Source organism: Anabrus simplex, chromosome 6 (assembly GCF_040414725.1).
Source record: "Anabrus simplex isolate iqAnaSimp1 chromosome 6, ASM4041472v1, whole genome shotgun sequence".
NCBI lineage: Eukaryota > Metazoa > Arthropoda > Insecta > Orthoptera > Tettigoniidae > Anabrus > Anabrus simplex.
The window spans coordinates 205,818,296-205,843,886 of record NC_090270.1 but is presented as its reverse complement, the minus strand read 5'-3'; the positions used below and the strand labels follow the sequence as shown (position 1 = coordinate 205,843,886).

The window sequence follows — 25,591 nt, the reverse complement described above, 5'->3', positions numbered from 1 at the left end:
CTGAATTCTTGTATATATAATTTTTAGATAAAATCTTGAAGTAACATCAAACAGAGATATATCCTGATAATTACTGGGATCCGATCTATCACCGTTTTTGTGCAGTGACTGGATTATTGCTGTAGTTCACGGACTCTCAAACGCCCAAAATCTCATGCGTACAAACACCGGTGCAGAGTTTCTGTGCACAGTGCATCGGTCCTGCTCGGCTCAGACCAACGCTTCGTCTCAGCGCTACTCGGCTCAACTCAGCTCAGATTTGGAACGCTACGGAGCAAGTGAGGAAGAGGAAGACAGGGGGAACGAGCGAGACAGGCGTGGGGAAAGAGAGAGACAGCGTATTGCTCCAAATCGAGGAGTAGGGGTCTGCACTCTGGTCAACCAAGCGAAGTCATCTTTTGCACTGTGCACAGTGCATGCACCCTGAGAGGCCCTGCTGTAGTACATTCCTCAGGCATTTCTTCAGTATTCCAGATGTCTATGATATGTTTATGTAAATTTTAAAGGCTTTGTTTATTTGTACTCTTCCATAGTTCTGCTACCATTTGATTCTCTTCTGCTGCTTTGTAGTTCTTGAGGGAATATATTGCTTTGATCACTTCTTAATAAGTTGGTGGTATAACCTTTTCCAGTGGAGTTTTTTTTTTCTTTGGGAAGGACCAAATCGATTTGTTCTTTAGGATCTTCACAGTTAAGTAATTCTTTAAAATAGTCTGCCATAATTTTATCATTATCCCTATTATTGTGTGCCAGTTCCCCATTTTTATTTTTCATCATAAGTGTAGGTGGAGTGTACTTTGATATTTTTGGAATGTTTTGTAATAGTCTCTTGTTTTATGTTGACTAAAGGCTTCTTCTACGGTATGCAGTGTTTCTTTTTGATAACTTATTTTTAATTCTTCTAATTTATTTGGCTGTGTCTCTTCTGACATTCAAGAGTTCTTCGCGGGATTTTAAATTTTTCCATTGTTGGTCAGATGCCTTTCTTGAATTTTGTAATTTTGTACGATGTATGCTGCAAATTACACTAAAAATATAATTTTCAATACAGTGCACTCCTGTCTTTTCTTTATATATTGTAAATACACCTTCAGATACATGTTTTTTATATACGTTTTCTTTGGTTGTTTGTTCAGGCTCCTAAAAACTTCTAAATGATGCTTTAGGGGATCTGTATCTAATTCTCTACAATACTACATTTTTTCCCGTTGTACATGCTTACTTATTTTGAAATAATCTCCCAAATAAGATGTAACTCATCTGTTCTTGCATTCCCCCCAGTCTGAGCTTATGCTCCGAGGATCAATGCCACAATAAAAGATGAAAAATCTAGAAAATAATCTAACTGATGACTTGTCAGTAACACGGGAAGCAACAATGTAAACAAGAGAGGAGAAGTATGAGGAAAGGAAACTCAGTGTAGGAGATAGGAAGAGAGGGGTGGAACGAGGTCAAGAGAGTGAAAGAAGGGAGGAGGAAGTATGTTCTGCAGCCGTCAGGGAAGATAAGGAAGACCAAGGACAAGGGGATCCAATGAGGTGTGTACGGTCAAGTCTTTGGTTATGAGGGACTCTACTGTCAGGCACACAGTGAAACTCAGTGGGGCAAAAAAGGGAACCAGGGAAGAATCATATCAAGGAATTAGTTTAAGACAGATACTGAAGAAAATGGAAGGGAAGGAGGGTAAGGAGAACGTGGTAGTTTTTCACACAGGTATCAAGAATGTAAAATAAGGAGGAATAAGTAGCAACATAGTAGGTGATATGTGGATCTGGTTATGAGAGTGTGGCAGAAATTTAAGATAATGGAGATGTTATCAGTGGGATAATGTGGAGGAGGGATACTGACTGGAAGGTGATCGGTGATTGAAATGAGGCTACAGAGATCTGCACTCTGATGACTTTCATATATTAGTTAGGGGATTTGTTCAGGAAAGAAAAATTAGGGTATGATATTGTATGTTTCTTGTATTTAATATTTTACCACAGTTAAGTATGAGTAAACACCACAACATCACTGCTACAACAATGTGATTTTAATTATTATCAAAGTATGATTCACCTTCCATATACAAACATGTATGTAGACACAAACCCAATGGATACCCAGAACAAACATTATATCAATAGGTTAACTTTTTTCTGAGAAAAGTATACCTTCAAGGAGCTTATATAGGCTGACGAGATGTCCTGGGGACACAACAATCCTTCCAAAATTTGCGAGTACAGCAAAACGCAAAATGCAGTCCTTTGCAGATTGTAAACTTCAAATATCCTGCTTTTTCATAACACGGCAAAAGAGAGAGGGAGACCTGCTTCGTACATTTACTACTAATCTGTTTACTGTATGCGATCTTTATCATAGTGATTAAGAATTTTCACAAAAAATATGGTTGGCAACACTTCCGCACATCTGAAATACTTTGGGTTTGTTTCTAACTTTGGTTAATATCAGTCTGGTCAGTTACCTACCATGGTAGGTTGAATGCATGTAATCTGTAACTGCTTCTTCCAAGCTGAAGAAGAAAGAACTATACCTAAACAAAAAATTACTTCCAACTGCGACTTGCAGGAAAAATATAATTTATCAGAAAGTATCTGGACAGTGATGTGTATTGTGAAACATGTAGGAGAACTTTTAGTGTCGCACATGGTGGTGCTAGCTGCATAATGCCATAAATCTGCTGAAATAAGTGTCAGTTCCATGAAAGTGATGACCTAGCACTTTAAAAATACTGCCCCAACTTCCCGAGATCCTGAAATTGCTGTATATGAAGGAGTTTGGCCCTATCACTCAATTTAATATTTTATACATTTGAAGCATGAGATTACTTTTGTTTTAATAATTTGTTTTACGTCGTGCCAACACAGATAGGTCTTATGGCGACGATGGGATAGGAAAGGCCAAGGAGGGGAAAGGAAGTGGCCGTGGCCTCAATTAAAGTACAGCCCTCCCAGCATTTGCATGGTGTGAAAATGGGAAACTACGGAAAACCATTTTCAGGGCTGCCGACAGTGGGGCTCAAACCCATTATCTTCCCGGATGCAAGCTCACAGCTGCACGCCTTTAACCTCACGGCGAACTCGCCCGGTGAGATTACTTAACCATCTGAACATGAATATATATTAAAATTAACTAGAAAATAAAATATCTGAAGCAGAAAGACTGGGGTAGACACAATAACAATGTGCAATTAAATGTGTTGTGAAGCCCAGAATTCAGCACTCCAGATAGCTTTGTCAGTTCTTATTAATAGGTCATCCAATGTGCAGGCCTCATCTGATCAAGGAAAATTACAGTTTCCATAGAAATAACAGTTGCTCAAAATTAATTCAAACACGTTTGACCCATCATTTTCCTGCACCCTTATTGAACGTGGGGCCATTGTTATGAAGTGTTTACACCTTTTCCTATGCTAGAAGTAAAGCAGCAGTTAGGAGAGGTACATTACTTTTCTGTGCTAACAGATGCTCCAAATCATGGATATATGAAATTATTTTCCATTCTTGTTCAATTTTATCGACCATACAGTGGTGTGAAAATGAAACTGTTTAATATACATTGACAGTCAGAAGAAACCTCAGACATTTTGCTTAAGTACTTAAGTGAAGTGCTGGTTGCAAAGTATCTTACAAGTTTATTTGAAGGGTCAGGGAAAAACAAACAAACAAACAAACAAACAAACAAACAAACAAACAAACAAACAAACAAACAAACAAACAAACGGGTAAATCAACTTAGTGAAGTTAATTAACAGTGTTTAGGATAGTGATTTGGACGATAGTGTAAGCCAAGACCTTCAGGAGTTATTAAGAGATAAGAATTTCATATTGTTACGTATTGAGGTGAGTTCAATATTAAGTTAAAAGAAGGTACATAATGGTTCCACCTTTCAATACTATTAGTATAAGAAATGTAAGTTTACATTTCTATTTAATTAAAAGTGGTACCGGTTTCGACCAGTACTCATGGTCATCATCAGCCAATTTTAAAGTTTAAAACAACGCATAGAAAAATAAATTGCGAAGTTTAAATAATTCTGTCCCATTGTCGCTATAAGACCTGTCGGCACGACGTAAAACAAATTATTTAAACTTCGCAATTTATTCTTCTATGCATTGTTTTAAACTTATAACTGGCTGATGATGACCATGAATACTGGTGGAAACCGGTACCAATTTTAATTAAATAGGAATAAAACTTACATTTCTTATATTAATAGTACTGAAAGGTGGAAGCACTATATACCTTCTTTTAACTTCAGGATTTAGATGAGACCTACAGAGAAACTGAAGTGACAGATGGTATAAGAGATCATGAAGCTGTTTTCGTCGTAGTTAAACAGATGATGCGATAGAAAGGAAGGTTGTGAAACTACGACTAATAGGCAATACCATATGGTTGATAAGAGTGGAATAAGAACATTTTTAGAAAGCAGTTATGATCAGTGGAAAATAAAGAAAAATTTAAAAAGCAATTGTTGATGAGTGTGAAAACAGGTATATACCTTTAAAGGTGGTAAGGAAATAAAGAGATTAAGGAGGAGGTGCAGGTTAGAAAGAAATATAATTAGGAATGGTTGCGCGAGTAAGGAGAAACTGAAGGAACATGTAAGAAATTGAATTTAGCAAAGAAGTCAGCTAGGATAACATGATTGCAAACTGGCAGCCGTATGAATTTTAAGCAACAATGGAAGGAGGACATGTATAGATATTTTAAGGCAGAAACAGATTCTAGGAAGGACATTCCAGGGGTCATGAATGAAGAAGGGAAATGCATATGCGAGAACAAAAGGCAGAAATATTCAGTCAGCAACTCATATTCGCAAATTACTGAAATTTACCCACAATAATAGGAATAATAGGAACAGACGGCAGGAGGATGAAGGAGTACCGGCGCCAAAGAAAACTTAAATCATGAGGAGTTATTTACGTGGTCCACAGCTGGCCAAAATCAATAAAAGAAGAATAAAGACATTTACAAAAAAACAACAACTGAAAGCTAGAAGAGCAGCTGGGATTGATAAGATGTCATGAAATATTCTAAATACAATAGGTTGGGGGACCTCTGAAATACTTATTTTATAACTTCATAATTTATTAACTTGCATTCCACCTTACAAAAAACACATACAACAAGAAAGCGATCTCTATTAGGACAAAACTACGCCACTATCATGCAGTAACTCAACCAGAGTGCTTGTATGCTTCAGAATACCTGGGATTAACAACCAGGAAAGACACTGAAAAAATTGAGAAGAAGGAAAGAAAGATTTTAAGAAAAATCCTCGGTCCAAAGAAATGTACTGGCACATATCGATTACGGAGTAACAAAGAAATATATAAAACATGCAGTAGGACTTCAGATAACATTTGAAAGCGAAGAGTTAAATTTTTTGAACATATTTCAAGAATGCCTGATGATAGACTTGATAAGAAAATCTTCAACCACTCCAATAAGCCCAATAGGAAAGGCAGCTCTTACGAAAAATGGTTTGTTAACGAAGGATTTGCAAGAAATGAACATCACACATCAAAACATCCACAACAGAACCACCTTCAGAAAAATGTTACACACATTTAAGGCTTTCCTAGAGGCAGAAACAGCAACCAAGAAGAAACAGCAATGGGCGGCTGAAAGGAAAGAAGCAGAAAGCAGGAGGATGAAGGAGTACTGGCGTCAATGAAAACTTAAATCATGAGGAGTTATTTACGTGGTCCACAGCTGACAAAAATCGATAAAAGAAGAATAAAGTCATTTACAAAAAGATACGAAAACTGAAAGCTAGAAAAGCAGCTGGGGTCATGGGCTATTCTAAATACAATAGGTTGGGGGGGCGCCTCTGAAATACTTATCTGTTTTTTTTTTGCTTAACGTCGCACCGACACAGATATGTCTTATGGCGACGATGGGATAGGTGGTGTCTAGGAATTGGAAGGAAGCGGCTGTGGCCTTAATTAAGGTACAACCCCGGCATTTGCCTGGTGTGAAAATGGGAAACCACGGAAAACCATGTCCAGGGCTGCCGACAGTGGGGCTCGAACCCACTATCTCCCGATTACTGGATACTGGCCGCACTTAAGCGACTGCAACTATCAAGCTCGGTGAAATACTTATTTTATAAATTCATAATTTATTAGCTTCATGTCCCGTATCGATGATTATCATGATCATAATTATATTATGATTTATATTAAAGTACTTAAAACATTTTTCAGTACCGGCTTTGGTCTTTATAACAGGCCGTCTTCAGCAGCTGAAGAACCTTAATCTTAGTTAAAATAACAAACAATGTTAAACACTGCTTATTCTAAGTGTAGGAATACTTATTTCTAAGCTTAAATGGTACACTGTTGTGATAAAACGTGTCAATGAGAATTGTGAGTCTAAAATTATGTAGTAGTTCATTGTGAAGTGTCACTGGTCTTGATGTTCCTTTAACACACTCTTGATTTCTTTATTACGATGTTAGACACTACTTATTCTAAGGTTAAGACTGCTTATTTCTAAATTTAAATAAATACTATTTTCTGATTAAACTTGCGCCAATAGTTTGTCTATAATTTTCTGAAAGTTCGTTTATGAAGTATCACTGGTCTTGATGTTTTATGACACACTTTTATGATTTCTATATTAAAGCAGGTACATATTGTATGGTTTAAGTGCCAATTTTGGTGGAATGAATAAACTGAGTTGAAATCTTCGTATAGTTTGAGCACTACCCGCGGTCAGGTTGTCTTATGTTTAACGCACTATGTTCTCGAGTAATATGGTGAGAGTGTTCCTTCGTTCATAATTTGTGACCTGTTAGAAATTTGTGATAGCTGTCAGAATATCTAAATGGAAGAAAGAAAGAAAAAGGTTTTCTATTAGAGAATGTCTTGTGAAATATACTGCAAGTGTATTTTACTTACTTTCCTGTTGTCTTTAGTTGATCGCTTACGTGTTTGTCAGCAGCGTGGTGCTGTGTACTGCCTCTTATACGATGGGGGCTGGCTTTTGTGGCAACGGGATGGCAAGGGGGTGGAGTAGAGGTGAGGGGTTGGGATAGGAAGTGGGGGGGGGGTTGTCCTGTGGAGTCTTAGTTGTGTGTTCCTGTTTCTTTCCTTTCTTTAAATAAATATTCTTTAAGAGGGGAATGGCTGCAATGAAAAGGATATTGTTTTTTTCTGTTACTTCGTTGAGATTAAAATTTGGGTTGGCAAATCGGTTCATGCTGATATACAGGGTGTACCGAAACTAGACGGCAAAAATTTAGGAATGGATTCCTCACATAGAGAGAAAGAAAAATAAATGTTATGACAACATGGGTCCGGAAACATATACTTACAGACTTATTCACACATTTGTACATTTACACCTTACGTCAGTAACGGCAGCTGAAACACTTTGAGCATGTATCAGAGGAAATGTTCAAAATGACGATCTTCAGCTTGAATACAAGCCTCCGCTCGTGGTTGCATGGAGTTACGCACGCGATCAAAATTGCTTCGTGTAGTGCATACAGCCTGAGAGGTTGTCACAATGCGTTCATATAAAGTTGCTTTATCAGGAACTGGAGTCGCATACATGAGAGGCTTAATGTGTCCTCACAGGTAAAAGTTTAGGGGCTTCAAGTCAGGAGAGCGTGGTGGTGGCCAAGCAATTGGTCCTCCTCTGCCCATCATGTCCCACACATTCTCAATAGGACTGAGGTCCAGGGATCTGGCGGGCTGCTCTAAGGTTGTGATGTCGTGGAGAGCTTCTCTGGAGATGCGTGCAGTGCGAACCCGGGCATTGTCCTGCTGAAACATCCCATTAGCAATGTTCGCCATCATAGGGACAACCACTGGATTGAGTACCCTATCAACGTACTGTCGAGCAGTCATAGTGCCCTCAACAAGCACTAATTGTGATTTCACATTAATGCCAATAGCTCCCCAGACCATAATGCTAGGTGGTGGCCCTGTGTGCCTCTTGACAATAAGATCTGGACGGCCCCTCTCCCCGATACGTCGGCGCACACGATTCCGGCGATCACTGCAGGCAAGACAGAAGCGCGATTCATCACTAAAGACGACCCAACACGTCGATCTTTCTCGACACCAGGCCAGCCTTATACGTCGCTGTGGTGCGGTCAATGGAACACCTTCTGCAGGGGCACGGGCTCGTAAGCCAGCTGCACGCAGGTGATTACCAACTGTTTGCTGTGTAACGTGGGGTGCCACAGCTGCTCGAATTTGCGCTGCTGTTGCATGGGGTTCCACCCGGGCCATCCGAATGATGCGGCGATCCTCTCTCACAGTTGTCTGTCGCGCTGGGCCTGTGCCAGGCTACGAGTGTGGGTACCTTCATTTGACCACTGCTAACATACACGTTGTACCGTAGATGCCTGTCGGCCAATACGTGCAGTGATAGTCCTTAGCGATAATCCAGCCACACACAGCCCAATTATCCAAGCCCTCTCAAACGGCGACAGTTGTTGATAGTGTGCTCTTCTGTCGTCGAGGCATGTTTGATGGGGAACACTACACTGCACAGACTGCAAGTCAACTACGCTACACCAGAGTACGTATACTGGAGTTGATTCCTCCGCGACCAATCACGTGGGGAGACCTGTAGCAACAATCCAATGGGTCTGAAACTTTGATCGTTTCCATACCTACATGGCATCGTTCCATATTTTGAAAATCAACATAAACGACCAATGCCTTCATGGTGTTGCAATTTCCATTTTCTTAAGTGTATTTCATGGATTATTTTTTTGGTCTTTGTGGAATAGGGGTATATTAAAGGCTCCGTATATCATACTATGGTAGGCTGCCTTTTTGTGGGCGTTGGGATGGGTGGAAAATACAGCCATCATGTGTGCATAACACACAGTAAACAACGAAAAAAAGGCACAACAAAATCAACATGTGTTGTTTCAAAGGTGTATGAATTGCAACCTTCATTAGTTTCAAAGATATCACACATAAATGGATGTATTTAACACTGAAACATTCCACATTACAAGGAGAAAACACGCCTGTTGAATGCTGCTATCTAACTGAAATATTCACAATTTCTTCTAGCTGTATTTACTGGTAAAGTAGACGTGAAGATCTAGTATCAGCAGCGGCTAAGATAGGCGTACACCTGCTGATCTATCGTCAGCTACCGGTTCGACGGTTAAAAAATACTTATACAGCATTCACCTTACAATTTATAAGCATTCATGAAAAACCCTCTCGTGAAAATAAGCAGCCCTAACCATAAGATTCAAAAAGACTTACTTTGCTTAGTATTCTGGAGATTTAACCAGCATTTTTAGTTTGAACTACAAATTCCCATTGTCACATTGTCATTTTAGTGAGAACAGGGAGAGGTTGTAAAAGAAATCTGAGAGAAACTCTTGAGGAAAATGCACAGATCGCGTTCCCTTCAAATCAATTAACACAAAACTAAATGTATAACTGAAAATAACTAACCTTTCTCTTTTCATCATCAGGATATTTCCAAAATGCTAGAAAACTGCCTTTCAAAACACACCATCGGCGATGCCATGCACCAAACCCTGACACATCTTCAAACATAGTCAGGAATCCTTTTTGAGTTACATCCACTGAGAGTTCTGAACTCATTCTGAGCTGAATACTGCCTTCTAAGGGTGAGGTGTAAGCTACCTGTTGATTAGAAGAACAAATTAATTAAACAATCTTACACATACATTATTACAGGCTAACATTTTTTTTATGTTATGGAAAATGGAACTAAATGTGTGTTCAACACAGACAGGAACCTGGGAGGATAATACATATACCCCAAAGACAAAAAGATTTGGAGTTATCCAACAAGGTATTTACATCTAATCCAACTTGTCCTTTCTATTACTTTCTCAATCATATTCTTTATCTCTGTATTATCATCTACAGCTTTCTGTTTTTTGATGGATTTCAAACATGTCATTTTTATTCTTTTCAGATAATGGAATTCTCTCCCAATTAATGCAGCATCTCAATACATAAGTACATTTTGATCTCAGTTTCATCAACAGAAAAATTATGATGTAAGCAAGAAAGGAGGGAACAATATACAGCCAAACAATAATAGGCCTACTTACAATTCACTTTTCACATTTTTGGTGTAAATAATAATAATGAATTTGATTTTTTTCTTGAATTCTGGAAATATATATACTGTCGAGGGTACTCCACCACTGTCTGGTCCAAGTCCAGGATGAGAAAGTAGGAGGGCTGCCGAAAGGCAACCAGCCATAGAAAGTGCTAACACCTTGTGTTGGGTAGCAGGAAATAATCCAACTTCCTACAGTGGCCAAGGGCTTTGGAAGGATGAGCTTCTAAGGGAGGGAAATGGCTCCCAGTAGAGAAAATGCTACTTGAATCTCATTAAATGTAACGTCCATACTCCAGTGGAATACTTAAGAAAGTAATATGTTCTCCAGGTGAGAAGCAGCTAATTTCTTGCTGGCAATAGCTCTGAAATGCCTGGTGGTCAGGCTGAGTCGACAGGCTGGTCTCCTCCTATGTTGCAACTCATGAATCAAAAACGAAATTCAGTATTACTGAACAACAGAATGGGTGTTCACAAAACTGGGCTAACCAACAAATTTTTAAAAAAGAGTTATGTGCTGATAGCTATTGCATAAAGTTCAAACTATCTTCTGTAAGTTGGGCTAACATGAGGGAATTCTGTGTAATGAGATACAAAGTCAATTTTATGCCATTTTATTTAGACTATTGTTGTTTTGCAAAATTGGCTCTTTATGCAGGACGACGTAAAGATGACATTGCTGTATATGTAGGTTAGTAAATCTTATTTCTATGTATGCTAGTGGTTGTGGGTGAGAAGTGTTGTTTTACAGTATATGCTAAAATTATCCATTCAGTCCTGTATTTTAATATCACTCCAGTATTTTAATAAAACTCTAATTTCACTTAACCCTTTGTCGTTCCCCATTTAAAGGCGGATGCCCGACCGTAATAACTGTGTTTTCTGACAGAGTCCTTTAAATCCCAATAGGCACAGCAGCATAAATACCACCCTTTAAAAGAAAATAACACCGAGCTCGATAGCTGCAGTCGCTTAAGTGCGGCCAGTATACAGCAATCGGGAGATAGTGGGTTCGGACCCAACTGTCGGCAGCCCTGAATATGGTTTTCCGTGGTTTCCCATTTTCACACCAGGCAAATGCTGGTCTGTACCTTAATTAAGGCCATGGTCGTTTCTTTCCCATTCCTAGGACTTTCCTATCCCATTGTCCCCGTAAGACCTATCTGTGTCAGTGCGACGTAAAGCAAAAGGAAGAAAGAAGAAAAAAAAAGAAAATAACTAGAAGACAAACGAAAAAAAAGATGTAAATGTAATTTCTTTCGCATTTCGCTCTTAAATGATTACTGCATATAAATGTGTACTCGCCCTAATTTTGAATATACACATTTCGCTAGTGATGGTATTCTAAAAAGCACCCCGTCCTGCACAGTGGTGGATTGCACTGCTTACATTTGAATGTTGTTTGTTTGCCTCTCCCAGAAGCTGCCCTATTTTTAATTTATAAACACAAAGCACATACTTTGGCACGACCAGGTATCTTTGATGGGTAAAACTCTTTTCTGTGAAATTCCCGATCAGCTGTTGCACCATGTTGCGCCGGAAGTTCAGCTGTCGGTTACTCGTGTCATAAAGAATGAAACTGTTCACAATGCACACATTGATCACAAAATGAAAAATAAATTTCCACCATTTATTAGGCGATCTCGTCCAACCCCGTAGTATTCTCTTTTCTGATCACTGATGTCCACGCCACCCATAGGTTTTGTGTAATTTATGACAGCACGGGGACACGCAATTTCTATTTCTTAACTGCCTTTACAGGTTTTTCGTTTCACTGTACCATCATTCACAGAATCTGAATTTGCTGACAGCATAAGAACAGTATATTCATCTTGCCAGACTGTTGCTGTTACACCCTCATTTTGTATTTTCCTGCATTCTCGACATTTGAATATCAACTGTATAGGTTTCCTAAACTGATAGGGCCAACTCTTTCTATTTACCCTCATTGTCACACAATTATAGGTGTTATGGGGTAGCAATAATTTCATCAGTGTTGCAGAACTGAAAAAGTTATCAAAGTAAACGTGATGCCACTTTCCCCAGTATGACTGTCAAGTGTAAAACCACCTGCTCTCTTAATAATAAATTCTGGTCCTGTGTTTCTTTCTTCCCCTTAAATCTCACATTTCAGAAGGTAGCCATTTCCACTGTCAGCAATACTCCATGCTCTGATACCCCATTTGGTGGGTTTCCCTGGGAGGTACTGTTTCAAGATAAATTTTCCCTTGAAACCTACCATAGCTTCATCTACTGCGAGTTTCTGGCCACGTGTGTACAAACTTCCAAATTTTTCGGTAAATTGCAGAGCTGGTCTTGCTTTGTACAGAATATTGTGAAGTTCATCTTGAGGTGTTGGTCTGTTTACATGGCTACTTAGATGTAAATATTGCCCAAGTTTCCTAAACCAATCTAGTGTCATTGCCTGCCTTACTAACAGGCATACGCAAAAGTCTCCTAGGAAGTAATCATCTATTTCAGGTAAAACAACCAATCCCGTATACATTTTTTTTTTTTTTTTTGCTATTTGCTTTACGTCTCACCAACATAGATAGGTCTTACGGCGACGATGGGATAGGAAAGGCCTAGGAAGTGGAAGGAAGTGGCCGTGGCCTTAATTAAGGTACAGACCCAGCATTTGCCTGGTGTGAAAATGGGAAACCACGCCCATATAAATTAAAACTCCTACATATGCTCTTATTCCATCGGCGTTAGTGTCTTGCCAGGTAGTATCAACCATGCCAGCTTTTCTTCGTAAATATTCGCCATGAATATTCGTCTGCTCTATTACTAGTTCATAAAATTCTGGTCCCACAAACAATAATAAAAAATAAAATAAAATAAAAATAAAAAATAAAAATCTTGTTCTGAACTCCAGGAAGGTAAATCGTGATTTGGACCAGCATTGTTTTCCCATATTTTCAGTTCATCAAAACGAATATTGTGACTCTAGATATCACTAATAACATTTCTTTGTAGGCCTGTCCCTCTTATCTTCACACAATATTTGTTCACGCTCATGATTCTCGAAAGTACCAACACAGGTAGGTCTTATGGCAACGATGAGGTAAGAAAGGGCTAAAAGTGGGAAGAAAGCAGCCGTTGCCTTAATTAAGATACAGCCCCAGCATTTGCCTGGTGTGAAAATGGGAAACTACGGAAAACCATATTCAGGGCTGCCGACAGTGGGACTCGAACCCACTATCTCCCGGATGCAAGCTCACAGCTGCGCGTCCCTAACAGCACGGTCAACTCGCCCGCTGAACGAAGAAACTAAACTCTAATCTCATAGCAAATGATGAAAATGTCATCTTGCAGCTAAACAGGTACTGTACCGGGTAAACATATTTCGAATGACACGATTTTGCTTGGCCAATGTAATGTTTCCTATCCCTTTCAGACCGTGTACGCACAATTGTGCGGGTTCGTATTTTATTTATGTCTGAGCTTATTTGACGTTTTCTTGGCGCTAGACCGGACTGCAGTGCTTGTGCGGGACACGTAGCATGTACTTCAGCTGTTTTTATTTAGTACTTGAACACCAGGGGGCAGGAAGAAGAGTTAAAAAGTACAGTTCATTAGCAATATGGCAGGAAGCAGTAATGCCTAAAGTAAGTATTTATTTATTGCATTCATATTAATCTAGAAGCTTTACTGAATATCAGAATATAATCAATGAAGTGTGTAGATTGTGTAGCAAACGTAAATTGTGAACTTACAAAATCGTACGTAATACCATGAGGTTTTGAATGTTGATACGCACATATGTGCGGGCTAGGTTTCCTTACAGGCAATGCATGCAGGAGTGCAGGGCGCAGTCACAAAAAGGACTGTGAAAGAAAAACTCGTACTCTACATGAGAAATGTAATGTAAAAGATTATAATTGTTTAAAATCATTCCACATGGTAAAATAGAACATTTGATCATGTACATGTGCATATTCACATGTACTGAGTTGTTTTAATTTTTTTATTTTTTGCAAGTAGTGAATGAAGTCCTGACACACACAATTGTGTGGGTTCTGTTTTTCAGCCGATAGTTCTTATTTTGTAAAATAAACTGTAAAGACATGTATTTGAGAGCATTTTAGTAAGTTTTTGACGTTTAGACACCTCCAGACTACCTTCAGGTCTGACGACAAGCTGCTGCTGCCGCCAAAAGGGCAGTAATAGCAAAACTCCTCCTCAATGAAGAAAATGTAACGTTCACTTGTGTTTGAACGAAGATTTAATTGTTTTAAATTATTCCCCACTGTAAAATAGAACATTTGATCATATACATATGTATATTCACATGCATTGAGGTAATTTTCCTTTTTTGTAAGCAGTGAAGTAAGTCCTGACACGCACAATTATGCGGGTGCTTTTTCTCAGACGTTAATTTTTATTTTGTAGAGTAAACTAAAAATATATGTATTTAAGAGCATTTTAGTCAGTTTTTGACATACAAACAAAAATTCACACTGCCAGTTTTCTTTCATGTCTGAAAGGGGTATGTTTTGCTCTGTAAATATCTTCATCTGACGAAGCCCAAAGATGAAAAGAAACTGGGAGATTTCGAGTAGGATTGTCTTCAGCAAGTAAGGCTTATTCTAGACAGGATATCTAGATTTAGTGAAAAATTAAGACCAGGATGTGAACTTTCTGTTGATGAAGCTATGATTGGCTTCAAGGGAATTAGTAAAGCAATATCTTTCTAGAAAGCCCACTAAATGTGGTTTCAAAGAGTGGGTTTTAGCCACACCTCGGGGCTATGTTTAGGAGGCTACTGTTTACTTGGAAAAGAAGGAAAATTGTTACAAGGACTTTTTACTTGGGGAACAAGGTGTGCTAAATCTGATGATAAACTCTACATCCTAGGCACTTATGCACGTGGTACTGTAAGTACCAACAGAGAGGACTGGCCAGTGGAATTCAAATACACCCCCCAACAAACCTACAGCAAGGGAAGGGGAGAACAGAAGTTTGCAGTGTGGAAATGTGTTTTCAACTGTTTGGAAAGACAAGCGAGACATTACCATGTTGTCAACAACAAATACTGACACCATGGTATAGTCTGAAGTAGAGAGGAAAGCGGAAAAATCTAAGGAAAGGATACAAGTGCAGTGTCCTCTATCTACACAGAAATATACAAAGTATATGGGAGGGGTTGATCGAGCAGACCAGAAGACGAGCTACTACACAGTTGGTAGGCCTTGTAAGAAGTGGTGGACGTATGTACAGTAGAAGCACGCTATAGCGAGTATAGCATATAACGAGAACTCCGTTATAGAGACGAATTTCTTATGTCCCTTCAAAATTCCTATATTAAACCGTGTATCGTCCTTCGGTCACAGCGAGAACCCTATCACTAATGCATCCATTATTACGAGCGATTAAGCGCGCGCGATTTTTTCCGTTACCGATATTTATGCACCCCAGCAATGATACTGCATGCGATCGATTACCTTCGGCATCGTTTCCTCGCTATGTGCATTAGTGATTTCTCACGTCGACATTTGAAGGAGATGTCGGAGTCAATTAGTAATACCCGTCGACAGTTGTTCCGTAAAGAAAATTCGAAATGAAAGAGAACATATTTTTTATAATAAATGCGTAAAAAACGTGTCCGATAATGGTTGTTAACTCGTTAAAAATTAAGGCCGACTAAACGACCGCTTAATTTTGAGGCTAAATACTGCAATTGGGAACATGCATCATTTTCAAAAATATTCTTTTTGAAAAGTACACCAATGAAATAGTACGTAAACGTATTACATTGTGGTATGTTGCCTTGTTTTATACCATTAAAAAAATATTTAATAGTGCCTTTCCGCAAGGCGAGTGAAACGGCCTCTGACGTAAGCGGCGCGCTGTGACGTCACGATCCAGTACCGCATGGAGCTCTACCAGCCGTTGTGCATCAGCCGTTGCTAAAAGCCGATTGTTTATTATTCATGATCGCGAATAACTTCAAAATGACAGACGAAATGTTCAAAACAGCACAGTCAGACAATCTACCATGTGTAGATGTCATCATTCTTTAAAAATGTGACTTTTGTGGCCGCAGAAATTAGCGGATAACAAGCAAGTTTGTAAGTGGCGTCTTTTATATACGTGCAATATACTGTAACCCATAGTATTAGGATAACAACGAACCTGGATAGATATCACATCACTTTCAACATTTCCTTCTAGACTGATTCCCCTATTAAAGAATAACATTACATTTTCGGGCTTTCAGCATTAGTAAAGTAAGAAATCGGATTTCAGCACTAACATAAACATATAGGTAGCATTATAGTACTAGTCCGCTTCTGTGATGTAGTGGTTAATGTGTGCCACTCCCGGAGGCCCGGTTTCGATTCCCGGCTCTACCATGAAAGTTGAAAACAAATAGTACGAGGGTTGGAACGGGGTCTACTCGGCCTCGGGAGGTCAACTTAGTAGAAGGGTTTCGAATCGCACCTCAGCCATCCTCGAAGTGGTTTTTCGTATTTTCCTACTTCTCCTCCAGGCACCTAAGGCCACGGCCGTTTCCTTCCCTCTTCCTTGTCTATCCCTTCCAATCCTCCCATCCTCCAACAACGCCCCTGTTGAGCATAATAGGTGAGGCCGCCTGGGCGAGGTAATGGCCCTCCTCACCAGTTTCATCACCATACTCAAAGTCTCACGTTCCAGGACACTGCCCTTGAAGTGGTAGAGGTGAAATCCCTCGCTGAGTCCGAGAGAAAACCAACCCTGAAGGATAAACTGATTAAGAAAGAAAGAAAGAAGGAAAGAAAGAAAGAAAGATCATAGTACTGTAGGTCTATAACCTATCATTTCTGAAAAAATATATATTTATGGTTGGGGCAACTGGCCTACCCACTTCCGGGGCCCATGAAAGAGAATTAAATATCTTTGTGGAGGGAAAAAGTTAAACATGATAAAGATAAATATGACTTCATCTAGTTTTCACAAGTTGGGCTGAGTGGTTCAGACGGTTGAGGTGCTGGCCTTCTGACCCCAACTTGGCAGGTTCGATCCTGGTTCAGTCCGGTGGTAGTTGAAGGTGCTCAAATACGTCAGCCTCGTGTCGGTAGATTTACTGGCACGTAAAAGAACTCCTTCAGGACTACATTCCTGCACATCGGCGTCTCCGAAAATCGTAGAAGTAGTTAGCGGGGCGTGAAGCCAATAACATTAATTACATTTGGCTTTTAACAAGCTGAGCATATCAGGAAAGAAAAGTGTCCTGGTGACATTTTAGTCGCTCAATACAGGAATGTCTTTGGGTGCTGTGACTTTTATTTTTTTGTTTTTTTTTTGTTTTTGCTGTTTGCTTTACGTCACACCGTCACATATAGGTCTTATGGCGACGATGGGACAGGAAAGGCCTAGGAATGGGAACAAAGCGGCCGTGGCCTTAGGTACAGCCTCAGCATTTGCCTGGTGTGAAAATGGGAAACCACGGAAAACCATCTTCAGGGCTGCCAGCAGTGGGGTTCAAAACCTTCTATCTCCCTGATGCGAGCTCACAGCTGCGCGCTCCTAACCGCACGGCCAACTCGCGCGGGATTTTTACCCTTCGGTTTATTGACTTGGCTTGTATAACCTAAAACTTAGGCTAAGTTGGATAATATTTTAAACACCTACATCACTATTTTCACCTGTGTGCAATTATGGTATTTATTTCATTAATATTATGATAATAATTATTATAATTGAGCATTGTTAACTTATAAGACCCCAACAAACAAGCATTGGTTTTGTGTAGAGTTATACATTTGTTAAATTCACGTTGTTTCCCTTCATGATGTACACGCCTATTCTTTGTTACATTATAGATTATTTAGATATAGCCTAAATTTCTTTACCAATTAAGCTCATTAATAAAGACATACATAACTGTCCCATGCCAAGATATATTGGTAGAATTAGAGCTGTCAAAATGGTTCATAACCCCTTTGATTTATTATCTTGACATGGATCACCCAAAACATAGGTTAGGTTTGGAGAATACTTTAATAATCAGCATTATTTAATGCACTGTTTATTACTTTCATATTCCAAGATGTAATTGAAGCATTTAAATAAAGCATCATACATTAAAATTTAAAGTTTTACCACTAGAACAGCGGACATGGAAAAGTGATTTGAAAATTCAAACAAATTCATCTTACGTTAAAATCTTCAAAAAAATAAACTGTAGACTTTCCCGATATATCACCAGCATTTCTCCGGCTCGCCAAAATCCATTTCTCCCTAGTTTTAGCGTCTTTGGAACATGTATAAACAATTTGTTTGGCATGGTATGCGATGTGCTATTGCACATCGGAACTCTACACCAGTTATAAGTTTTCTGCCTCACTGTCTGCGCAGGATTCATTTTAAGTCTAAAATATACCACTCAGATTATTATCCGATGTATAGACCTCGAATTTAATCATACTAGACACTAACGTAAAGTAGAAATACGCGAAGTGTATCCTGCTTCTCACAGCGCACTATGTGTTATTTCGTCTGCTAATTCAGTCAACCTGTACGATGACGTCAGACCAATGAGATCGCGTACTTGCGTGACGTGACATTTTCGTAGATTTTTATCATGTTTGGAGTTATTATTTGTACATTCTGATCACATTTTTGAATTCTGCATGAAATTTTGAATCAGATTAGCATATTTTTAATTAAAACCCCGAATCATGCATGTTCCCTATTAAGTAAGAATGGGATACACCTCGAGATATGGCAGAGTGCTTAATTGATTTCAGAGGTTAGTTTATATTTTGTCGCGCCTGGTTAAATTACGGAAAGGCTATTATGAAAATTTTTAGCGAGAAAGTTATAATTTCTCTCTACTGGCGCTTGAAGTACGTATAGTACGGTTAAGTTAGGATACGTGACGCTGTTTGAATAAGAAAACTGAAACGTTTGCAACAAAATGCGATCGATCGTCTTCGGTACAGTATAGTTTTGTCACTTTGTGCATTTGCGAGCTCTCTCGTTGACATTCAAAGGCGATGTTGGAGTTGATTAGTAATATCCGTCGACTGCTGCTCTCTAAAGAAAATTCAAAATGAAAGAGGATAACACGTTTTCGTAATAAATGCGAAAATAACGTGGCCAACAGCAGTTGTTAACTCGCTAAAAGTAAAGACTGAAGTAAACGATATCTTAATTTTAATGTTATATAGGAGAAATTAAGTAAGAATGTGATACACCTCAAGATATGGCAGAGTACACCACTGTTTTCAGAGGATATTTCATATATTCTCACGTCTAGTTACGGCTGTTTACATGTAAATTTTTCACGAGGAGGTTATTTCTCTACATGCGTTTCAAATATGTTTTCATGATAGGCTACATGTACGGTTAGGTTAGGTGACACTGTTTGAAGAGGAAAGCTGAGGTGTTTGCCACAGAAATCTCTAGAGTGATACCGTATTTCTCCGAATCCAAGACTTTTTTTCTTCTCAGAATCTCATGCGAAAACTCAAGGGTTGTTGCATTCGCGGCCTAACAGTAAGTTAATGGATACCACTGGCAACTACCGTGGTAACTACGCTGCTTCTTTTCACACGCGCACAGAACTCAGTGACAATAAACGACCGCCTCTTTACTACACATCACTAGCCGGGAAAACCGGTTGTACAGTGCCTGTGTGTTTCTTAAATCTGCAGAATGGCATCAAAACATGCGACCCTTCGAATTCTTAGAAAAGCCATGGCTACTCAGTGACAGAGCCATAACGCGTCTATTGTACGGATTGGCCATACCGTGGTGCAATAAACTCGTTCGTTGACTTTCAACATTCGCGATTAGGCCTATACATCCCTAGCCGCTGAATTTGGCTGAACCCGACAAGCGAGACGTGCGTGTAGTGGTAGCCGGTTATATCTGACGCTGCGTAAAAGTAACAGTTTTATGGACAGCAAGAATAATTTCCTGATGGATCGTTGTATTGTAGAGACGCATGGAATAGGTATTGCTGGAAAATTTTCTAAGAGTTCTTTTCGGTATTATGATGCCAATGTTAAGTTAATGGTCCTTAAACCCGCAAAAATAAAGAATAATTGTGCAGCCGCAAAAAAAAATACGGTGTGACGAAAGTCAATTTTCGGCATCTAAAAATAGTCTAAAAATGAGTAGGCCTACTATACAACAAGGCATTCATATGATTTTACAGACTTCTTTTTGAGCCTGATATAAATTTTTTGAAGGAAAAAGTGGGGTTCATCTTGGATTCGGAGAAATACAGTACTATATTTTTTCAGAATGAAATTAAACATTTACTTTCGCGTAGTATCGGATTACAAAAAATAACAAACAAGTAAGCCGTAGTGTGGATATCATCTGCGGAAACGCAAGTTTTGAACAAACTGATTGCCGTTTCATACCGATTTTAATGTGCATGAAGGGTTTTCCGACTTTTATTTTAAAATCGGATATAACAACAATCCGCTATAGCGAGTAAATTTTTCGCTATTATGAATTCTCGCTATAACGGACTTCTACTGTATTTGGTTTTGTAATCAATGTGCAATATAGTTCTATATTATTTGATGCAACTAACTCTCCATCTAGGACAAAGCACGGGCACACACAGCTGGAATTCAGGAAGCGTCTCGTACAGGAAATGATTGGAAATTTTTACTTCACCGAAACAACGAGGTAGGAAACAGTCCCTTCCCTTATCATGCCCTTTATCAGCAAATAATCACACCCGTATCAACATTGGTGGTAGATGTTCTCTGTATGAACAAAAAAAAGAGGAAGAGCCCCATCAGGTAGAGCAATTCAGCCTGCTTTCAAGTGCAAGCAATGTGACATTACCTTGTGCCATGTTGAATACTTCTTGAAGTAGTGATGGGTCGAACTAGCTCTTTTGAGGGAGCTAGCTCATTCGCTCCCGCTCCTAACTGAGAGTCGTTCAAAAGAGTCGACTCTTGGGAGCGGGAAGGTAGGAGCGAGCCAGGAAGTCAGAGGCCGCTCATCGCTCCAGGTTCGTTCGTTCATTCGTTCATCCGGTTTAGGGCAGACGGCTCTTTATTACTTCCGGTCGCTCTGTATGACTTCCGGGAACGAATGATATAGCGTAAATAGTTTATATTTTCCACAACAGAAGGCAGCACAACGTCCAGTTTAGAAAGCTACTCTTGAAATAAAACAACTAATATATGCACTCCTGGCAACATTGGCAAATAATCTAATGATAAAGCTTTATATACAGTAACGAAGAAATGTTTAACAAATATACAGTATTAATGGATAACATCTAATATTACTACTTTGCCCATGTTCCTTTCTTCTTAAAATGATGCTTTTCAAGACTGAATGCACCGTGACGAGACGTATGTTCATGATATTGGCAATACTTACACGTTAATAAATAATTGTTTAAGAATGTAATGGGATGTAATTTACTATAGTATACACTAAGCCATGAGTTATTTATTCATAAACGCCCAAAATAGCGTGATTTTACATTTTCTAGATTAATCATGACTCCCGATTTTATTTGAAGGAGCGAGATAGTTCACCTTTCCCACAACAGATGGCAACACAATATACAGTTTGGTACGCTACTCTTGGAATAAAACAATGTACAATGCTGGCAACATTCGCAATTAATCCAATGATAAAGTTTTATACACAGTAACGAAGAAACGTGTCACAAATATACAGTGTTGATTGATAACATCTAATATAACTTTGCCTAAGTTCCATTCTCCTTAAAATGATGTCTTTCAAGATTGAATGCACCGTACGGGACATATGTTCGAGATGTTGGCAAAACTTCCGTTCGACCCCGACAATCCAGATAAGCATAAGAAGAATCTCTATCCTGTGCACGTAGTTTACATTTCACTCAAAAGATGTCATCAGAAAATCCTCTTTCGACTGGAGCTACAGAAAGTTTCTCACTTGACATTCCGCGTTGAACCAACAGATTCTTTCATTCATTAATGGAGCGTAGAAACATAGCTGATTAAATGCGATCTTTAGCGAAAATAATGGAAACTATTATCAGCACAAATGTACATATAACCAAGTATACTACAGTACGCATAGCATTTTGCCTATTTTTCGTGTACAGTATGGTCACACTTTCTTCTACTATTTTTTTCAAGAACGATCAAACCGTATGAGTCGTATATGTTCGATATATTGGCATTCCTTACACTATCTAAACTTACTTCTTCTTCTACTTCCGCTTCGACCACTTTTCCCACACTTGTGGGTTCGCGGGTGCGAACTGTTCCGCAAATGTGGATTTGCCCCTGTTTTATAATAAGTAATAATGTTACTGGCTTTACGTCCCACCAACTACATTTATGGTTTTCGGAGACGCCGAGGTGCCAGAATTTAGCCCCGCAGGGGTTCTTTTACGTGACAGTAAATCTACCGACACGAGACTGACGTATTTGAGCACCTTCAAATACCACCGGACTGAGCCAGGATCGAACCTGCCAAGTTGGTGTCAGTAGGCCAGCGCCTCAACCGTTTGATTCACTCAGCCCGGCTGGCCCTGTTTTATGACCGGATGTCCTTCCTGACGCTAATCTGATGCGGAGGGATGTAATCAATATTGCGTGTTTCTATGGTGGTTGGTATTGAGGTGTGTTGTCTGAATATGAAGAGGAAAGTGTTGGGACAAACACAAACACCCAGTTCCCCAGCCAGAAGAATTAAATTCCCGACTTGGCCGAGAATCGAATCCGGGACCCTCTGCAGTGAAGGCCTCAATGCTGACCATCCAGCTAAGGAGTCGGACTTCTTACACGTCAATAAATAATTATTTGAAAATGTACTGTGGTATACACTTTGGTATGAGTTATTTAGCCTATATTTTAAAGCCAAAACTAGTGTTATTTTCTATTTGCCTTAATTCGATTTAAAACAACGGTATATTATTGTATCCACTGTACCATAAAACCGAAAGATTTTGGCAATATGTTAATTCATAACTACGAACGCATTTAAGAAACAGGTGAGGATTTGTCAGAGTATTTCTTAATTATTTCAGACAGAATAAAACTACGCCGTTTCTACTTGCCGAGTGGTAGATTCAGTATTCTGGATAGTGACTGTTTGTTCGTGCTTAGTTGAGGTTAGTTAACCCGAACTTCGTGTTGTTTATTTGCTCCTAACCTACTGGATCTATACTAGGCCCTACATCCTTCAAATATTATGAGTGCATACAGGAAGTGAACAGGTAAGTATTGCTCAATAACATGTTGTTTATTTCATTTCATTGTTTCGTTACGTTGCAAGTTGCCAGAACTATGGCACAAAAACGTACCTAACAAACAGACCGCAACCATCGCGATCAGAGCACCGACTGAATGCGGGAAGAGGCTAGACTGGGCAGCCTATAAAAAAGAAAGCGGCTTCTGTACGTCACGTGATTATCTGAGGCATGGTATTGGCTAGAAATGAACGAGAGTCGATGTGACGAGCTAGCTCTTTCTTGGAGTCGCTGTTGATAAAAGAGTCGGCTCGTGTTAGCTCTCAGGGAGCAAGGAGGGAGCTAGCTCATACAAGAGTCGACTCGTAAATGAACGACTAGCTCTCAAGGAGCAAGGAGGGAGCTAGCTCTTACAAGAGTCGACTCTCATTGAGAGAGCTAGCTCTGAGCTAGCTCTCTCCAATGAGTCGTTCAAAAGAGTCAGTTCGTTCATGAACGACCCATCACTATCTTGAAGTTCCATACTGAACTGGGGGTTCCTGTGTGTAATTTGGTAAGATCTCTGTATCATTCTAGAATTAGTATAGTACATTTATTTCTCTTGCAAAAATTCAAGGAGATAACTTATACAGCTTTTACACAATAAATGATTTACTGAAGGTACTAAAAGCAAATTACTCCTCCTGGTTTTGCCAGATATTGAGACAGAGAATATCTATGGGAAAGGGTCAACTTCACATACTTTACAAAAAAAGTTTTTGTCAGTACTGAAGATCTCATCACCAAACCGTTCCACATAATTTCTTAATTTTACACCATCATTGCAGTACAAATGTGACAAATCTGTTGAAATTCATTGGTGATGAAAGAAGGAGGCTGTAACTGGACTCATCAAGGATGAGCTGGACAAGAGATATTATGGAATTTCCTCATTTGTTAATTGCTTCTGAACTAAATATATCTGCTGGAGTGACATCCTGCTTAACCCTTTCGCACTCAGCGCGAGAGGTTATGGCGAAAGCCGATACATCGGCTCTGTCTTATTTACGTATTTTGGTCATTTGCGTAGCTGTTAAATCGTAACAGTTGATCGTGACAGTACATTAAAGTGCTGAATTTGCGTTTAACTCAACAGATATATCCACCAGCCCTACAAAATATTTTTATTTTCGACAAATGAAATCTGTTGACCGTGAATGTTTATGTTTTGGTTATTTGAAGTTGTTATTGCGTGGATCTGTTTTGATTGGCTTATGAATACAAAAAGTTGATCTTGCTATGAGTTTAGTTTATAGTTTATTTCGTTTCTTTGGTATATCGTGTGTTCAATGTACATTTAAACCTAAGAATTTCATTTTTTGTCCGTATTGAACTGAGAAGGATGATAGGAAAAACTTAAAACGGTCCACCTTTTCAATACAAAAAGTTATATTTTATTTATAACATGTATTTGTACTTGGAACTAGTTTCGACGCTGTGTTTGCGTCATCATCAGCCAAAATGGGAAACAGGCAAGCATGTAGGCATTTATGTTACACAAGGCATTACATTAAACAATACACATCTTACAAGGAGATAAAAACAGGGACGAATATAGGAAACAAATGAATCGTTGAGAAAACAAAAGTTATACAAATTAAAAATAACCTTAACCACACATCTTGCAGTGCAAAAGTGTTCTTCTTGAATGATTCCTGAATGTAAAACACACGCGCACACATTTCTGAGGAGCCAGCAGGCAGGACAAAGTAAAGTGAAACCTTAAGAGTTCTTCTGAGAAGAGTTCATCATTTTTCTATGTTCCGACTAACTAATGAAGTCTCCCTTGAGTTCCTGATAAACATACACAACAGGAAATTCACCTTCACTCTCAACAATAGCTATAAAGAACAACGGTAAAATTTTAAATATTGCGCAGACACGTGAAAGCATGATTTTGAATATGATATAACTCCTTCAGATAACCCAGTTTTTACACAAGGTGTTACATTAATTAATACACATCTTACGCTCACCTTAAAGGCATCTAATAAAATCTATACTATAATAAATGCCCATGCTCCCACGAATGATAAAAACAACTCCTCAAAAGACCAGGAGGAAACAGGAGAATTTTGGGACCTATTGGACCAGACCATAGATAACATCCCCAAACACCATATAAAATTATTAATAGGCGACTTCAACGCTCAACTAGGCAGAGAAAGAAAATACCGTGACATCATCGGAAAATGGCCAGCACACAAGAAAACAAATAAAAATGGAGAGAGACTAGTTGACCTGTGTAGAAACCATAATTTAATCTCAAAATCTACATGTTTTAAGAGGAAACCTCAAAAACTCAAA

The 25,591-nt window shown here is 39.0% G+C and overlaps 1 protein-coding gene across 1 annotated transcript in view; it reads right to left on the bottom strand.

Moving 5' to 3' along the window:
- LOC136875936 (anillin-like) overlaps window positions 1-25,591 on the bottom strand; it is a 332,763-nt gene that overhangs the window by 40,152 nt on the left and 267,020 nt on the right. Inside the window, exon 19 of the mRNA XM_068228263.1 lies at window positions 9,450-9,644. Within this exon, the coding sequence (XP_068084364.1) occupies window positions 9,450-9,644 (195 nt within the window). The remainder of the gene's footprint in view (window positions 1-9,449; window positions 9,645-25,591) is intronic.